The sequence below is a fragment of the Lonchura striata genome, chromosome 2, assembly GCF_046129695.1.
Source record: "Lonchura striata isolate bLonStr1 chromosome 2, bLonStr1.mat, whole genome shotgun sequence".
Classification (NCBI taxonomy): domain Eukaryota; kingdom Metazoa; phylum Chordata; class Aves; order Passeriformes; family Estrildidae; genus Lonchura; species Lonchura striata.
Window position 1 is genome coordinate 24,158,386 of NC_134604.1, and position 19,131 is coordinate 24,177,516.

At 44.4% G+C, this 19,131-nt stretch overlaps 1 protein-coding gene across 1 annotated transcript; it reads left to right on the top strand.

The window, feature by feature from the left end:
- Positions 1 to 251: 251 nt before the first annotated feature.
- On the top strand, positions 252 to 17,937 carry ILDR1 (immunoglobulin like domain containing receptor 1). The gene is made up of 8 exons (XM_021549086.1): positions 252 to 332; positions 3,225 to 3,395; positions 5,377 to 5,526; positions 6,145 to 6,264; positions 6,410 to 6,556; positions 10,842 to 10,973; positions 11,958 to 12,763; positions 13,897 to 17,937. Exons 1-8 carry the CDS (start codon positions 278 to 280, stop codon positions 13,936 to 13,938), a joined length of 1,623 nt encoding a protein of 540 aa, XP_021404761.1. The 5' UTR covers positions 252 to 277; the 3' UTR covers positions 13,939 to 17,937.
- The last annotated feature ends 1,194 nt before the right edge of the window (positions 17,938 to 19,131 follow it).

A 19,131-nucleotide genomic window follows, 5' to 3' on the forward strand; every position in this document is an offset into this window, starting at 1 on the left:
ATATATATATATATATATATATATATATATATATATATCTTTAATTTTAGTACAATAAATACATGTTTTGGAATATATATTTTTCATTTTACATATATCTATTAAAAGCAGCTCTTGAAGCTGCCTGCCGGTATTTTGTCTGGCATTTCGGCGGAGGGTGCAGGTACAGAGGGAGTGGACTGCAGCAGGCGGCACCGCCCGGCCCGCGGACAGGTGCCACGGAAGGGGAGGGACAGTGGGCGCGACATCCCCGGGCGGAGGAGGAGGAGAGCGCGCCATGGCCCCGCGCGGGCGCTGCCGGTGGGCGCTGCTGCTGGCCTGGCTGCCGGCCGGTGAGTGCGGCCCGGGGCTCACGGCCCCCTCCGGAACCGCGGCCCGCCCTGCCCCGGGACACCGGCGCGGCGCAGGGGCCGGGACTCGGGAGCTGCCCTCGGGTTTCGCCCGGGGTTACGGTGGCGCGGGGTCGGGGGAGCGGCGGCGGCCCCGCGGTGAGGGGAAGGGGCGGCCCCGGCCGGCCGGTCGCTCTTCCCCCGCGGTGCCCTTTCCTGCCCGCGGGGCTCTCCCGGGCTCGGTGCGAAGCCGTGCGGAGACGAGTTTCGCTCCCCACAGGTGCGGCTGACCTCTCTCCTAGGAGGAAGTGGCCTCCCGCTTCCTGGCAGCCTCTAGTATCGGTGGCGTGCGGCTGGGACCTGGGCGCTGGGCACGGACACGAGGGGATCCCCTTTGGCCTCTGGCAAACGCCCAGCCGAGCTTTTGCTGCTGGATCAGCAGCCGCAGCCTCTTGGGGGTTTCTGGGGTAGCTGCAGTGCTGCTGCGTCTGCTGGGCACCTGCTGGTGTGGGGAGCAGGAGCTCACCTCCCTGCCCAGGGGCGGCCTTCAGCCAGCAGCGTTCACTCTGCCAAGCTTTGTGGGTTGCCTGACAGCTTCCAACCTCCTCTTGGGAAGAAAGCGGGCATTTCGTTTCTTGGATGCCTGGGTCTTGGCTGATGATATGGCTTTAAAGTTCGGTTTTTCACAGAGAATCAGTGAAGGGAGCAAAAAAGTATAGAGGGTATGCTTGCTTATTGTCTTGCTTGACAGCTGTTTTCCTGGGAAATGCTGTAGCCAAAACTTCGCTACACTGGCTCCAGAGCTTCGTGTCTTCACTGCAAAGCCATAGATGTAGCCGAAACTTACTAGATTGGTGGTGTCCATATTTGTTCTTTCCAACCAGGATAAGAAAGCACCCTGCAGTAATGCAGTACATGTTTAGGAACCAGCTTTAAGTTTGCATCTTTTTCATTTTCATGGTGAAGGGTTATGAGAATCATTGGACATGCAGCAACATCTAACTGTTCACCAGGGAGGAACACTAGGTTTTCAACCTCTTTAGAAAATAAGGAACTTACCTTTCAATTCTGGCTGTTTTGCAAAACAGAGGTCATGAGAAAGCACCCCTTCCATAAAGAGATGCGGGTTTTGTTAGTAAAAAGCACACAGTGTTTTTGAATGTTTTATTCTTGCCAGAGAGATGCTGTTTTAGGAAAGTCATGGAAAATGTTCTGTTCCCATGTCAGAATTCATAGGGTTTTTATTTAATTGACACTGAGATCACAGTTTTGCCAATCTTGAGAGTTTGAATTGGTTTCTTATTATTTTCTGCATTAAGATCCCAGAGTCAGCTATTTTCACAGTGAAAGCTGGAACAAGATGTGTTGAACTACAGTGCTTTTGAGTAAGAGCAACTGTAACTACCTGTCTGTGGTCTGGACCTTGCTGTGCTATAGTATTGTAAAAACTTGGTTTATCTAGAGGTTACAGCTCCTGGTCTTTCTATGTTTAAGAGCATGTGTGTGTGTATCTTATTTTTCAGAAAAGCCTTGGATTCAGGGATTTCCCTGACTCTCCCTGTGTTTATGTGGTATTCTTAAGGCAAATGAGTTTGCTCTGCTTGTGCTTTCAGTTGGCTGATGAGGAGTCCCATTTCAAACCAGAAACTGAGCAAGTACTGCATTGACAATACCCTACTACAGAATGACTGTTTGAGGCAGCGTGCACCTCTGCAGCATCTTTTCCACAGTGTGGAAACTGTGTGAGCTTGTATTTGCCTGGAATGTAGTATGGAGGTGGCAGCCTAAGAAGACACTGAAAGATGCTCAACAAAGAATGATGTTTGCAGTTGTGGTCCAGATGTTACTACATAGTAGTAGCAACTTGTTCTCTTGCTCTCATCCTGAAAATGGGGACTAGAGGGAAAATCTTTTAATGTATGATAAAAATGGAGTGTTGGTTCATGGAGACCTGTACAGTTGGTACCTTCAAGCATTCCACTTTCCTTCCTGCCTATCCCGCTGTTGTGCTCCACAGTTAAGAAGCAACTAGTACAGCACTGCAATCCCTGCCTGGTTCTCTGGCTTGTATTCCAAACAGGGCATCCCACACTTGCCCTGCACTGTTGGTATTCCCTTATCAAAGGCAACTGGTGATAACTTCGCTATTGTTAATGACAAGCACAACTTACTGTACTATCAAAGTTTAAATAAGATAGAGAAGTTTCTGGAGTATAGCTGAACTACAGTATAGCTTATGAGAAGCTGTGTAAAACCTCCTTGAGTGTGTTCAGCTGCTTGTATGGAAAGTGCTGTGGAGTTTGTTAGAATTAATACATAACAAATACATAATGATAGCTTAATTTAAAAGGAAAAAAGGGGGTAATTGACGTGTGCTCTTCTGAAGTGGTTACAAACAATTAACTGCAGTGCTACAGCCTGAAAGTTGTATTGTCTTAATCCTGGTCACCAATAGATAACATTTGATGAGTGTCTGAACAAGACCTTGATAAAATTCATTTGGTGTTTATACAAACATGAGTAACAGTAGAACTTTTCTTGTTAGGATTAAAAGCCAAGGGAGTCCCATCCCATGTGCTTCTGGGACAGTTTTCCTTATGTACAAGGAGAACACAGAATGATGTGCTGCATAATGGCTAGTCATGCTTTGGAGAAAATAATTCAGTCTGTAAAGTGGGCCAACAAAGCTTTCTTCTGTCAGAGAAAGATGTAGCTCCTGTTCTAACCAGGGCTTGTAACCCTGGATGACTTCATCAGAGGGCCTGGGAGGTCTGTAGGTGCAGGTCCTGGATGGAGCCCAAGGAGATGTCCTTGGGTCATTGCTCTGGTGCAGATGGTGTGATGGGCGGCCTTAGGAGTCTGTGGGCTGACGGCTTCCTGTGTTCTTGTTTGCAGGTTGCCTCTCTCTCCTGGTGACAGTGCAGGATGTCGAGCGTTACACCACCTTATTTGCTACTGTCATCCTCAAGTGTGACTACAGCACCTCAGCGCAGCTGCAAGACGTGGTGGTGACCTGGCGTTTCAAATCCTTCTGCAAGGACCCCATCTTTGACTACTACTCAGCCTGTAAGTGTCAGGCTCAGCTTCCAAGGAATCTCCCTTCAAGTGGGAAGAAAGGGGAAAGTAGAGTCGCTGGGGTAGTACAGGCTTTTGACCCCTTCCTATGCAAAAACCAGGTGGTGGCATTTCCCTGAACTCCAAGGAAATGCAGGTCATGTCTGTGATTTGCTTTGAAATATCAAGGCCTTATGAGATCATAGAAATCCCATCCAAAGCAGCTCTTTTGTCCTTCTTGTCATCGACTCAGAATACAGGACAGTTCAGCTGTGGTTGACACAGGTCAATCTTGGCAGCCCCATCTTATGCTTCAGATGTTTGAAAGCAAGGGCCATGCAACAAGTGGGCTTTAGGATTCCATGGGGGACCTGTGCTTGGAGGTGGATACCTGTGACCACATATGGAAGTACCTGTGATCAGATTTTGTGATTTTAGGAAATAGAAGGAACACATGCATTTTGAAGGGCATGCTAAGTAATAGCATTTAGTAGTGGTGGGATCATTCTTACGCAGACATTCTGGTGCAGGCAGCCTTAATTCAAGGGGATTTAATATGGTACACAAACTGCATCCCAGGATAACTGCTTGGTCCAAAAAGGTGATGATTCCTCTATGTTTAGTGTTGGTGTGGCCTTAGCTGGAGTATTGTATGCAATTCTGGGTCCCAGGATTTGAGGATATTAAGGTACTTGAATGCATCCAGAGGAGGACAAGAAAGCTGATAAAAGACCTGGAAGACACATCCTGTGAGGAGCAGCTAAGAACTTTGGGCTTGCCTAGTTCAGGAAAAAGGAGACTGAGGGGTTACCTCACTGCTCTCTACAGCTTCTTTAGAAGGGGAAGTGAAGAGGGAGGTGCTGTTCTCCTCTTCCTAGTATCCAGTGATAGGATGTGTGGGAATGGCTCAATACTACATCAGTAGTATACTACTTTATATTTTAGTCAATCCTAAAATGATCAGACACTGGACTAGCTAACCTTTGTACTTCCCTGCCAACTGAACTATTCTTCTCTGCTCTATTGTTTGTAAACCCTGCAGAATGTTTAGGTAGCCAGCCATAGCAAAACTGTAAACTTAAAACTGAGCTCACAGTGGGTACTTTGTGCCCAAACTCTCCTTTATGCAGTCTGGATGGGTTGGGTAGGCATGTTACTGAGCACTCTACGGCCTAGTTCCCAAGCAGATGGGTCCCTGGCTCAGCTGCTCCCAGAAGAATGTGAGTGCTTTTAGCCCAGGCTCAAGCTAATAGTCCCCAAAAGGGACTTCATGCTCCATTTTAGGTATGGAACTGAACCTTTGACAAGCTTTGCCCTCATCTCTCTTCACTGCGAGCTCTTTACAGAAAATGCTGACTGAATCAGTCATTTCCCCAGATCTCAGCTCCTAAATACTTGGAAATTCAATGTTGGTTTATGGTGTGATTCTATCAGAAGGGTATTGTACAGAAATTACCTCTAGTCCTCCATTAATTCTCTTGTGTGTCTTTACATTTAATCCTTAGCTGGAATCAGCTGGTGGATTGTTTTCTGTCTTTATGAACTCCACAACATGTAATGGGATACACGAGGAAAAGGGAGACAATCCATAGAACAGTTAATGCTTGTCTGGAGATTTTGCTTGATAGAGAAACGCCCTTTTGTTTTAGTCCTAGTACTTCTGGGTGGTTTATGACTTTTTTGCTTTCAGCTTCATACTGAGAACTGCCTTCCAGCCTACCACCATTAGCTTCTTTCTACTGTTGTTCTTTCAGTTGTGAGTACAGGAGGCATCTCCTCTGCAGCTCCCACATTCTCAAAATCTGCCCTTCCTGTGGCTCTACCTCTGTTTTTGAGTACTCCAAAGCAACTTACTGGTTTGAGGCCATGGTTTGTATTGCTAAATCAAAGCAACTGCACACAATGTACTCAATAATTTCTCTACTGCTCACAAGAGAATAGAAATTGGTCTTTTGAAATAACTTTTGCTGTCTCTGATGATGTGTGTTTGCAGCATACCAGGCTGGTTTAGCCCTTGGCCAGGACCCCTCTAACGACTGCAATGACAGCCAGCGGAAGGTGCGCATTGTCATCCAGAAATATGGGCAGAAGGACCCTGTGCTGGGCATCGACTACCAGCAGCGAAAGATCACCATTCAGAACCGTGAGTGACCTCCCAGGCAGGCAGTCAGCTCAGGAATTATCCAATATCTGGGTCTACTAAGTGAAAAGAAGCATAAACATGGCTAATGTCATCTGTAGCTTATATACTGCACATGGTAATGGGAATAAGAGCAGTTAAAAGTCCTGTCCCCAGCTGGCCTGAGGGTGTTGGAGGCACTACAACCTAAGGCTGAGCTGAGGACACCGTAGCATTTTGCTGAAGAGCACAACAGCTGAGGAGCTCAGAGGCTAGAAGACAGTTCATTCTTCCAAGTGCTGCATAATTGTCCAGGTGTGCTGTATGGTCCCTGCTGTCCATGGACCAATAGATATTACACCTGCCAGAAGAGCCATTGGGATTGCTGACCTAAGAGGGACAGTGATCTGTGTTCAAAAATCAGTAGAGTTGGCTTCCAGCAATACAGAAAACATGAGCTGGCATTGAATACTGTTTGTAGGACTCAAATGAGATTGTTTGAAGGTGATGGCTATGCTTGGGAAGAGGGGAGAGGCAGTACTCTCTGTTTCCTGCAGGCAGAAGGCTCTTTTCAGGTGGAGCCTGAAAGTGGTGTCTGTCAATCGCAAAGAGCCCACTGACCTCTCAGTCCCTCTCCCACAGGAGCAGACCTTGTCATCAGTGAGGTCATGTGGTGGGACCATGGCATGTACTACTGCACTGTGGAAGCACCAGGAGATACCTCAGGTGATGCGGACAAAGAGGTTAAGCTGATTGTTCTCCGTAAGTGCCTGTGCTTTGTTGCCAAGATATTGCCTCCTGTTCTCCTTCACCCCAAGACATCTCCAGCAGTGGAGAGGCGCTCAGTAAGCTACCATGGCCAGATGCATCAGGATAAGTCCTTTTTCTCCCTCCTTTTTTCCCACAGACTGGCTCACAGTACTCCTCATCATTCTTGGTGGCCTCCTCCTGCTTCTGCTGATCGGGATATGCTGGTGCCAGTGCTGCCCCCAGTATTGCTGCTGCTACATCCAGTGTGGCTGCTGTCCAACACGGTGCTGCTGTAATCAGAAAGGTGAGGTTCAAGCAAATGTGCATCCATTTATGGCTTCTGTCAAGACAAAAGCTTGGCTGGGAGCTTGCTGAGCTCCACTTTCTCCCTTTTGCTTAGCATCCATATAAACTGAGACATTTCTTTGGCCAATATGACCTCTGAGACCAGCTAATCTGAAATTAGAGAAGGGGATCTCGGATACATGGAATCTGTCCTGCTCTTTCTTCTGTGTCCAACTGTCAGAAGTTTCTCCTCACTCACACCTTGTTACCAGTTTCTCTCACACCATCCAGAGCACAATCAGTTCCCTTGTCTGAGTAGCTCAGGACTTTCCTTCCTGTTTTGTGGTTCATATGCCTGTGCATGTGAGAAAGGCAAAGAAGTGCCTTGGTACTAGTCCCCAAACTAGTCTTACTTTCAAGTATATTGCTCTGAGAAGAATTACATAAAAACTGGAAATTTTTTATCTGCATGTTTTTTTCAGAGCTGTTCCTTCTACTAGAAAAAGGTCTGGTTTGTTTTTCTTTGGGGAAGGAAGTGAGAAGAAAGTGGAGAAAGATGGTTTCTCTTGATGGTCAGCCTTGCAAGTTCATTCTGAAGTTGTGAGGGTCAAAAGAAACTTTGTTTTCTTTGCTTTTATCAGTAATAAAGTTTCTGCAGCCTGACCCAGTTCTTTTAATAAGGCTACTGTTTGAATTTTGGCTTTTAATTTCATGTAACCTTTATATTCCTGTAACTGAAGCTTGGTTAGTAACAAGTAGAGTAGTCCCTCTGAAGCTTATACAGTCTGACAGTCACAAAATACAACAAGTAAGTTTATTTATCATTGAAATCCCCAGGTTCTTCCCCAGATGCTACAAGGAGAGGATTTGTGAACAAGGATCTCTGTTTCAGGTTTACCTTTACCTTCAAAACAGCTATTTATTATAGCTTGGGTGTTAGTAAACTTTGAGAGTTTTAGATTTAAGCTTAATTCGCTTAGCTCTTGCAAAGAATTAGCAGAACATCCCTTTTATTGCTAAAACCAAAACTAAACATTGGAGGTCTTACAGGTTGTCATGTAAAATGTGTAGTGTTGAGGAGGCTACGGAAATCTGGCAGAAAAATTCTGTGAAAGGGGAGAGAGGTGATGGAGATGGGAGACTCACACCTCCAGAATTCCTAGTTCTCAGCAAAAAAGAGATTCAGAGCTTGTGTGAGCTCCTTTCTGTTTTTCTGTGCTGCAGGTTACAGTTCACTCCAGACTGCTGCTGCTATTTCCTCCTGTTAAAGAGGAAGAATTCTTGCAGGGTTTTCTAAACCTCTCCATGTTCATGAGACAGGGTACGGACAAGTCCAGCCTCCTTGACTGGATGCTGGATTCTGTCTGTATTTTCCATCCAAGCTGCCTGCGCTTTGTATCCACTTTGCAAAGGATCCATGTGGCTTCTCCTCTCTGATAATACTGCCAAACTGCTTCTCTTTACTTCTTCCTGCCTCTGACTTACTATTTTTTCCACTCCAAGAAATGAACTGAGGCCTTAAAAAACACAAGAAGATAGATTCAGGGGACATCTTAAAAACAGTGCTGAGGAACAACATTCCACATGGCTGAAGAGAAGGCAGAAATCTTCACCTGTGTAGGATAACAGGGTGAGCGTGGGTGCTTCCTTCCCCGTCGCTGGCCACTAGAGGACAGCGTGGATCTGCTGAAAAGTCACAGGTACCAGTGAGGCAGGATAATCCTGGGTGCTGTGAATCATGCTGTTAACGAGAATGGGTTTGAACGGAGCAATAAATGGAGTGCATTGTTTGAGTAATTCAGGATTGATGTACAGAAATACTAGACATGCCCCAGGAGCAAGCCAGTTACATTCACTGTGGAAAGCTCTGAGAAAAGCCCATCAGAGTAAATATACGTACGACCTCCTTCTATTCCTATCTGCTCCTTTTCTGCAGTGGACTTCTTCCAGTAATGAATCAGGGAGAAAATAGGATATACTTGCACCTGGGTATCACTACGTTGCAAAATATTTTATTTTTATAATTGGCCCAAGCAGCTTGTAAAGTCTGTCAAAGGTGAAGAACAGATTTTTCCAACAGAGAGTAAGTGGAGGGAGCAACACTTTCTGGCAAAGCAGGGTAGGAGTTTTGGAATTAGGGTGAATCTGACTTTCCTCAGATAAATACGTTCACCTTAAAAAGATCTGTAACTTCTGTTTTGCAGATGGGAAATCAGAATATACATTGTATTCAAATTGTAAGGCAAAGTATCTGGGGAAGGAAGAAGGGCTGATGGTAATGAAGGAAGACCAGGGCTAAATCTGGATTTGTTCAGCTGTAGGGAGGAATCAGGAAATGACAGGGAGAGGATGACTTTGGTCCTAGTGACAGCCTTCCTACCTTAAGAGGGAGAATGCTAAGCAGGTGTGCCCACAGGTGCTGATCTCTTACTCCTCAGGCAAAGTCCAAGGTCAAAACCCCAGGACATATACTCAACAGGATGTAGGACATTTTCAAGGTAATAACTGGAGGAATGAGAGAGGGAGAGATAAGGCCTTCCCCTTCTATTTATCCTTTCTCTTCTTTCTCTCATCCTCTAAATTTGAAATGTAAATGGAAGGATATCCCTTAGGACAAAAACCAAAAAAATAATTAAGTTTGACATAAAGTTCTTGGAAGCTGCTACCTAAGACCACACAGCTTTGAGGATACCAGATTATTAGGATTTAAACCCCTGTAGCTTCCAGCTTTGTAGTTCCCTCTGGTTGAAGCCAGACTGGAGAGAGCGAGGGAGTTTGCAGTGGAGAACTAAGTGGCGCTGCATGAACTGTGGAGAAAAGGAAGCATGTGTTGAGGGGCATGGTCAGTCCTTCTTTTGCTGCAAGTGGTGCTCTAGATAAATCCAGTGAAACAGCTAAAGGAGGACATGTTTAATAACTGGAGTGCTACCTAAAGTGGAGAGTTTAGTCCCAAAGAGTGTGCAGTCTAAATGCTGCCTACTGCAGTGAACCCAGGGGACAGAATTAACTGGAGCTTAGCTGTAGCCTGGTTTCTTAAAGAAGCAAATCTTATGCAGGCAACTTGTCTGTGTATCCCTTGTCTCTTTCCCTCCAATAGCTTTTAATTTCATCAGTCAGTTTCAGCCAGATTGATGAGAGGGTTAAAAGTCTCAAAGGCAATTATGTTCCTATCTGTTTCTTGAACTGTAATGTTTTGTTCATGCCTGACCAGACAAGAGGCTGCAGGAAAAACTGTCACTTTTGAAACTCCAGGAAAGCCACAAAAGAGAAGTTTTTAAAAACACTGTTGCTGAAAAGTTTCCGCCCGTAATAACAGACAAACTAGGCTTTGTAAGATCAGGGACTTGCAGAATTTACTTGTTTGTAAACTTAAGTTTTGATCGTTTGTGATAGAAGAAATAAGTTTTTGTAAGATGTTATAGGTATTCTCCCAAAAGAAGCAGCAATGAGGTATGGTTTGAAGGCAAGTGAATTTGTCTGTGTTGAGGAGGTGAGATAGAAATGCTGAAAAAAGAGAAGGGAAATTGGAGTCTGACCCCATGAATTGGGATCTGGAGTTAGCAGTGGTGAAAACCCTGTGAAAGAGAAAAATTTCCACTTTTTGCTCTTTTGGCAACCTGGACATTGCTGTTGAGAACAGGAAATTTTGTTTCTTGATTGCTTTGACCACACTGTCTTAAATGATTTAATTTTAGCAGTAATTCTGAGGTAAATTATGGAGTGACAAGAAGAGTGGTCAAAAGACTAGAAAGGGAAAAGCTGGGCAGTGCACCTCTGAGTGCCCTCATTGTGAAACAGAGAAAATGATGGAGTATAAAGTGGAAAATATGATCTGGACAGAGCCCACATAATGGTGGTAAGGAAATATCTCATTTAGTGGGAAATCAAAGCCAAAAGGGGAAGGACCAGGATAAGCTGAAAGAATTTTGAGAGACAGAAAACTGTTGCATGTCTTGATGTACAAAACATTATTTCCCATCTCTCTGCAGCTCTATAATGACAGGGCAAATAGAAGTCTTAGCTATGTGCTGCATACTTAATCATAGTGTTGTTTCCTAGATGCTGGGACTGGAATCAGAATGTTGGGCACTAAAGCTTTTCTTCTGTTTTATGTACTCTTTTGAATATGTACAACTTTGCATTGGAATTCCCTGCACTGTTTTACCTTTGTCATGCGGTGGAGAGAGATTTTAATTTTGTGAATTTCCTGTATCCAAAGGCTACAGCCTGTGAAGCAAAATGGTGTGTGATCTGCAAGCTGTGCCCTCTGGGCAGGTGCTGTAAGCTTTCTTTTTATTTTACAGTGCTAGAACGGCACCAGTTCATGAAGCGGGCTCAGGCACTTGCACCTTGGTTATCACCCAACATGTTCTACGGAGCTGGCGACAGGAACTCAAAACTTTCCTCTTACCAGCTGAACCCCCTGCTGCAACAAGGTGAGACCATGGGCATCATTTCAGAGGGAAATCAGGATGAGAAACAGGTAACTTCTTTGAGAAGTTCAGCATTGAAGCTTTAGCCTCTCTACCAGAAAAGAAAGATGTTCCTAGCATGACTGCATGTCCTAGAATGACAGCTCTGCCACATCTGCAGCGCACCATGGACTTCTCTGGGTACTTAAAAATAGCCTGTTACCTTAAGTGTCTTGCTGGGCTCAGTGCTGGGTGAAGCAGTTTAACACTAACTAAGGTGTATCAGTGCTACACCCCAGTGACTGCAGGGTAAATATACCCAGCTTATCTTGCTTTGTGTGGCCGAGGAGGGTACTGTCTCTTTGTTCTGCTGTGCTGGTCACGGTCAACTCCTTATAGCCAAAACTGACATGACAAGTGAGGTGCAATTTGTTTGAATTCTTATCAAATGTCTAGTCTTCAAATGATTGAGGGCAAACTGCATTCTGTGCAACAGATCTAACCCGATCTAATGCAGCAAAAAATGAAGGACTCTTTAATGAGCCAGGAAGAATTTTCTTCTCCATTTGTTGCTTATATCTGTACATGTGTGTGTGTGTGTGTGTGTGTGCATACATATAAAAATGTTCTTATTTTCATTTTCTTTTGCAGTATTTCTTCCAGTTCAATGAAGTGCAAAAGGAAACACTATGGTCTTTTTCTGATTTTTTGTAAATAAAATATGGTATCAGTGCTCTAAATACACAGACTATTTCCAGGTATGCTGGACTTCTTACCTCTGTACTGCCTAAAACATGTTAGATCATACTGCAGCTTATTAGTATTACTCTTTGCACCATACCTCAATTGGTCTGGATGTACTGGTTGTGGTGCCTGAGACTTGTACAGCTCTTGCAGTGTGGTGGAGCAGCAGAAGAGAAGCAACTCACCAGAATCATGAGTGCAGAAGGGCCTTCTCTTCAGTGTTTCCTCTTGACTTTCTGTTTTCTCCTGTGCTTTTATCCTTAGATGTATCTCTGCAGAACAGTCTTCCACTGGTGCAGCCACAAGCCCAGCTTTCCAATAACAATGGTGTTCTGGACTATCTGGAGTCTGAAATCCAAAACCTGAACATGTCCCAGCTGCGGCCGCCCTCCCACCAGCGGCAGGCAGTGCAGCCCAGCTTGCTGTCCTCGCTGGGCTCCGACATCATGCCACCTCCTCTTGCTGACCACATCTCCTCCATCCATGGGAGCAGCAACTCCTCACGGCCACAAAGAGCTGCCCGCACCCCCAGGCTCTGGGACTCTGCAGTAGAGGACAGAAGGGAAAACCAGAGGTGGCCCTTGCCTTCCAGTGGGGATTCTCATTCCAGCTACAGTCAGGAGCCCTGGGACAGGCAGCAAGAGGATCATCCTCAGAGGCAGAGGACAGGTGGCTACAATGGCAGGCCCCAGCACTCCAGACAGGATGTGTCACCCCCACGCAAAGCTGAGAGGGGCAAGGGCAGCAGCAATTTCTATCTGGAGGAGACCAAGGAGCGCTCCAGCCACCATCGCGGTGGGAGGCAGGAGCCTGGGGGAAGGCGAGAATATGAGCACCATGCTGGGAGGAGCAACTACTCTGGCCAGAGGCGGCACAGCTACTCCCCTCCCTCTTCTCACAGGGGCTCCTGGAGCTCCTCAGAAGAGCAAGTCCGTGTGCCGGTGTCAAACCGCAGGCGGAGGAACCGCAGGTCCCGGGAGTGGCCAGAAGAGAAACCCCCCAGTTACCGCTCCTTAGAGATCATCCCCGCTCAGGACAAGAAGCACAAAGGTAGCGCAGGGACTCGCTCGGTGAGTCACCTGCCTTTGTGCTTTCCCATCTAAAGGAAAAGGTGGGGTTTAGGGAGCCAGAGGGAAAGTTTTCTGCTTTCTGTAGCCTATTGTCTTTGAAACAGAGGCCAAGGAGCAAGGAGTGCTCTGCACAGCATGGTTATGAAAAGGCCACTGAGTACCAGCCTTTTGACAGGAATTGCCTGCATGTAGTGTGCTCAGAGGCAAAATAAAAAGTCAAATCCGTGGAAGTGTTCAATGCCAAGCTGGATGGGGCCCTGAGCAACCTGGTCTAGTGGAAGGTGTCCCTGCCCAGGGTAGAGGATTTGGGCCAGGTGATCTTTAAGGTCCCTTCCAACCCAAACCATGCTATGATTCTGTGATTCTGAAAGAAATTAAGTCCCCTACAGGGTGTCATGTTTTATTACTGTCCCCATTCAGAGGCTTTTGGGATTCTGTGTATGTATTGGTGTTAAAATAGCGATTCTGGTACTGACTGGGGAGAAAGCACTTCCAGACTAGGCAGCAGCATCTATCCCTCTGTAACCATCTCTGGTGTAGGTTTACTTCTGATTTATTTTACAATGTGCATAATATTTTTAAGATGGCACATATGGGAAAACATCCATAAAGCTACATGAAATAGGTTTTCAGGTCATAGGTATCATGGATGAAAAATCTGTCACTCTCTAGGCCAGGTAGAAGACGATGACTCCCTTGTTGGGACTCCTGAGAACTGAACATACATTATGTGGGCAGTCAACAGCTACTGTTCACATCTCTTCTTGTCAGTTTGCACTGGGATTAGACTTCAGGCAGCAACCTAAGTGTGATAAGCTTCATATCCAATAGCTAATCTCTAAATCAGACAGTGTATTCCCCCTGAAAAAAAAGAAGATAATGTTTTAAATAAAAAAATGTTAAGTGTCCCTTATCACACATATGCAGAATTTTACCAGGTGGGAGTATTTTGAGGGGTTGTATGTTGCACATTACCATTTTCTCTTGTGTGTTGTGGAAGGAAGTGCAATTCTAGTTCCAGCTGGAATGTGTTTATGTATAAATGGTTTTTATATGGTGCTCAGAGCAGGTAGGAAGACATAGGATTTTCTTTCATCATTCCTTGTTCCTGAATCTTTTATTTTCTCTTGCAGGACAGAGGAAGTTCCCACAGTGGAAGAAGCATAGTCATTTAATGTCAGTACTGGAAGAACTGGACTCCCACTGGACTCCTCCTAGTTTTTCTATTATTTAGGTTGGCATGGCTGCTTTTGACTGAGCAGATAAACAGTAATAAAGCATTGGGCTGAGGTTCATTGAAAACCTTCTAGTAGAAACAGTGGATTTCTTAAGTAAAGAGTGTATGCCCAGTCTTTAAGGAGAGATACCAGTTCTCCTGATTAAGTGCAGTGACACTGCTAGGAGCCCAATCTGTAGAAGGCTGGTGCAGGTTCCAATATTCACGGAGTTGTAAAGTCACAAGACAGTAGAATAATTTTGATTGGAAGAGGCCACTGGAGGTCATCTGATCCAGTCCCCTGGGAGCTTTGTGGGGGGAGGCACAACATCTTTCTAAGGCCCTTTGTTGTGCTTCAGAATGTGGAATGTTTGCTGCTTCTGCCTGGCTGCTCAGCATCACTGGGACAGTGGCTTTCTTTTGTCCCCACTAAGCCTCTCTCCCAAAAAGGAGGCTTGTGGTGTAATAAGGTCTCATGGGCATGTCTGCAAATTGTTAGCTTATCTGCTCTTTACTTACTGAAAGAACCTTTTCTACTTTGAGCTTAGACCTTAGTGCCTTAAAAGATACTTGTTCTAGCCTTTCATCCAGACTTGAATTTATTTGTAAACTTAAAGGGCTAAATTTACCAAGATTTGTTCTTCCCTACAGGGACTGAGCAAAGTAGGACTACTCTCCTTTACACTATGGACCAGAATTTCCCTCAGCTCAAGGAAGCATGGTTTTGGTGAATATATCTTGCCTAAGCCATGTACTCTTTTCCATATATTTTATATTCTCCCTTTCCTCTCCATGCCATGTATCATATACATGGGGCTGGATAAAGGACTCTGAAGAAGTCTTATAGTCACCTTTTTTACTACTATCCTTGATCTTTACTCTGACACTTACAGCAACCCTGTATGTGTGGTGCATCTGATCTGCAGCTGGATTGTAGGGTTTCCTCAGTTCTCACCCTGACACTAGAATACAGAATTTCTCTATGCTTTGAGACCAGTTGTGAAGGAGAAGTTGTCATTTCTCCTTGGTGAAATTAATCCACTATTTTAATTTGAAATGTGTTGGAGAAAGAGAAGCTCTGTGGATGCTGGCTGCTTCCATGGGAAACTGTCTTGCCAGAGGTACGTCTTGGGTTAAAGAGACTCCAGGTTGGCAAGGAGATTTTGGAGAATCTTGTGAATTATTTTGTAACCCAGAGGCACTGGAGATTGGCCAGTACCAATTACTATCTTGTTTAGCTTATTTCCCAGCTGGTGCCACATGGGACCCCCGCTACTGTTTGTTTTTAATGTCCTCATTACTGATGTGCTTATGCTTTTCCCTGGAAAATTTGGAGAGACTTTCACATTGTCCACCTCCTTTTTTTTCTTTTCTTTGGACAATGATGGGAAACATCACACTTGGAATAAATGGTCCTAGTTGGATATCCAGTGCAGTTGGTGGTCAACTCAGGGCTATCCCAGGGTGCTCATCTTCCTGCAGTTCCTTGGCTGAACATGCTTATTTGTAATTCCTGCCTATGGAGATAAAACAGGAGGACCAAAGAGCTTCTCTGGTTGACTTTGTTTCAGCACTGGAGGCCTTCTTTTTGAATACAGAAGGTCTCTTTGCCCACAGCTGATGGATATCACAAAAAAAATTTTAAAAGAGCTAAAAGAGTAACTCTAATATTTTAATTCAAGAAAGGAGGATTGTAGTTAGCATAGCACTTGTCTGCATTAGGTCCAGACTGAACAATGTGAATTGACCCATGAGTCACATTTGAAATATAGGGAATTGTGTTTGCAGAACTTGCAAAGCTAGGATCACTCTTGAATCTATCATCCACTGTCTGTGGATAATTTTTTTCTAATTTTATGGTGTGCTTAGGATTTTATGAACTACGTTTTTGTATGATGGACTGATATTTTTATTAGTTAGGAGGCATTTATGATGATTGCAATGACAGAAAATTATATGGGGCTGCTTCTTTCAAAACTAGCAACAGTTTACATTAGCTTTACCCTCTGCTGACTTTTAGCAGATAGCCAGCGTCCTGCAGATTCTACCCTTGGAGGCTGAATTGGTAACTTGGAATTTCATTCTCTCCTTGTGCCTCCAATAGGTTCATACATCATGCAAGAGAACTTCCTCTCCTAGGCCAAATGTCCAGTTTTCAGGAAAGGGCTGCCCCTTTCTCCATCAACTAGTAGAGGCCTGTGGTGAGATCCCAAGATAGTTGCATGGAAGGAGTTCACTTTCCTTTGCATTCAAATGTGTACAAGCCAACACATATCCAGCAAGTTTTCCCAAGAGCAAAAAGCCACTCACACTGCAAGAAAAGCAAGATGACTCTCTCTCTAACAGGAGCAGCTGCTGCAGCTGCTGGAGTAAGAGCACGCTAACAGCAGAGGTGGTGCTTTCTGATCTACACCTATGAAGGAGCCCTCCATTTTTATTTGTTCGTCCAGTCCTCATAATTGAGCTAGGGTGACTAATTGTAGCTTGTGAACACAGGTCACAAATTGTGAAATCTGAGGGGTTTTATCTATGTCATACTTAATTTCCTCTTCAGTTACTTTGTTCATGTTTATAGAAACATTAAACAAAACTCTTCAGGGAAAATTTATTGTAGCTCTGTGTTAATTCTGTAATTTCTTAAATTGTGACTGAAGCAGATTGGGTGATCCAGCAGAGAAGCAGAAATGATACCAGGCTTACTGGTCTGCAGACCACTGTGGTTCATAAAGCACCAGTTGGTGGGCTGTGAAATAACGACAAAGGAAATTCTCTTTGCATGCTTTACAGCTACAAGTGGACAGAAAAATGGGAAGGAAATATCAGCTAAGGTGCTAAGATGCTTATTTATGATTTTAATTGGCTATAAATGAAACCCATTGTGGCAGCATTGCACAATACAACATGGACCCTTTTCTATAAGATCACGGGGTCTTTGACTTTTTAAGAGAGAGAGAACTGAGCAGCTGCAATACAGCACACTGAAAGAAATAACAGTAGGAAATATCCTAGCCTCATTCTTTCTACATTGCAATTGATTCATGGTTCATTTTTTAGCCATTCCAGAGAGCTGATGTTCATATGTCACCTCATTCGTAATGGAAAAAGTTGACTATTTCACAAATGGGAGTTACTTCTATTCTAAACTTTTGTTCTTCCATTCCTGTTGAAAGAACAAGGAATATACCTTACCCCCAAAGAATGAATCTTCTGTCTCAGATAAAGTGCCTTCATAGCCACCAGTGTTACCCTAATTTAAAATAATGTAATAAGTAAGTGACCATGCCACACACAGCCAGATAAGGTCACTCATGCCACAGTCAGCTGCTTTCTATCTCAGACAAGAGATGCATAAGAGAGATAAAGAGTCATGTAATTTTTCTTTGATGCAGAAAATACTTGCAATATCTGTCTTTCTTGCTTATTTGCAGAGCGCCCTGCCATTTTGGAATGCCATTCCAGGAATGGGGGCAAGGGCTGCTTCTGTGCAATCATTGATCTGGTCTTGGCAAGTGCCCATTTGGCACTAGAAAGTGCTGAAACACCCAGTTGCTATCTCTGAGATTGTATTCGTGATAGCACTGCCTAAAGTTAGGCTGACTTCAGGGCCAGGGAACTTGCCATGGGTGGTAGCAGCCACAATGCAAAGCTCTTCAGCAGCTTGAATTACCACACAGGGCAGCTAAGACCCTTCTATTACTACCTCCTGCAGTACATCAGTTTAAAACACCCACTCAGAGCTTCCCATTTGTTGACATGACATAAGAAATAAAATGAGGTTATCTTAAATTAACCCCTTCAAGTAATGACTGTTCATTCCTGTTTCTGCTAAGTGTAATGCCTATGATGTGCTTTGTGCTGGTCTTTTGAATGTTAATCCAGCTGTAAAAGATTATAAATGTGTAGATTCTGTTCAATGATTGTAAAATGTATAATTGAAATATAAGCAGACTTTCAACCAGTTGCTCTAGTGTGTTCTTCCTCTGACATAAATTGCTTTTTAGTGTTTGCACCAGAAGTGGAACTGAAAAGTGTCTGTTCTTATTTCTTGAGTTAATGTTTTTACACATCAGTAAGAGTCTTCTGTTGTTTTTTTTTTTTGGACAAAAATTCAAAATGGTTTGCTTGTATGTGGGATTTTTTTTCCTTCTTTTGGGAGACTTTTTAAAATTTGTTTTTTAAGAAAAAAGATCATTTGGATAAATACCTAGAGTGGGAAAACGTCTGGAACCACTCGCAGCCCTCTTCAATGATGTGACTCATTGTAGCTTGGCTGCCATGTCTGCTGTGTCTGTATGAGAGAATGAGAGAGCGCTTACTGTTTGGTTCTAAAGCACTTGGTGCATCATGAGAGGAAAAGTCCTCTTGAAAGATAAAATGAAGATACTGGTTGAGCTTTTCACATTTCCCACATGTGAGAGTCACCTAATAAATAAGTGTTCAACATAAGAATGGAAATCTGTTGGGTCTCACACAGTGGGCTTAATTTCTGTCCTCCCATTCCCCCAGCTGATGCCCTTTGTAGTTCAATGTTGCAGCCTTTCTGTCTCTTGCCCCTGTGCCAAACACAAGTGACAGGACGTACTGGCGACCCAAGAGGCACTTGGAACATGAGTTACGGGAAAACATTCCCCACAGCAACAGTGCAGCCACTTTTTGACTGGGACTGGGGAGCCTTGGGAGATGTTACCAGAGAATCTTAAGAATGGTTTGTGTTGGAAGGGACCTTACAAGATCATCTCTTGTAAGAGATGCCTGCCCTTGCCTTAGGCAGGAATACCTTCTGCTAGACCATGTTGCTCAAAGCCCCATCCAGCCTGGCCTTGAGTACTTCCGGTGTCCACAACTTCTGTTCCAGTGTCTCACTACCCTCACAGTAAAGAATTCTTCCTTGAATCCAATCTAAATCTACCCTCTTTCAATTTAAACTTGTTTCCCTTTCTCCTGTCAATACAAATCTTGGTGGAGTCTTTGTGTTTCTTATAAGAACCCTCTAAATATTGAAAAGCTGCAATAAGATCTCCCTGGAGATCTCTCTCCAGGCTGAACAGTCCCAGTTCTTTCAGCCTTTCCCCATGGGAGAGGTACTTCAACCCCAAGATCATTTTTTGTGCCCCTCTGGATCTGCTCTAACGTCTCTGTGTTTTGTGGGCTG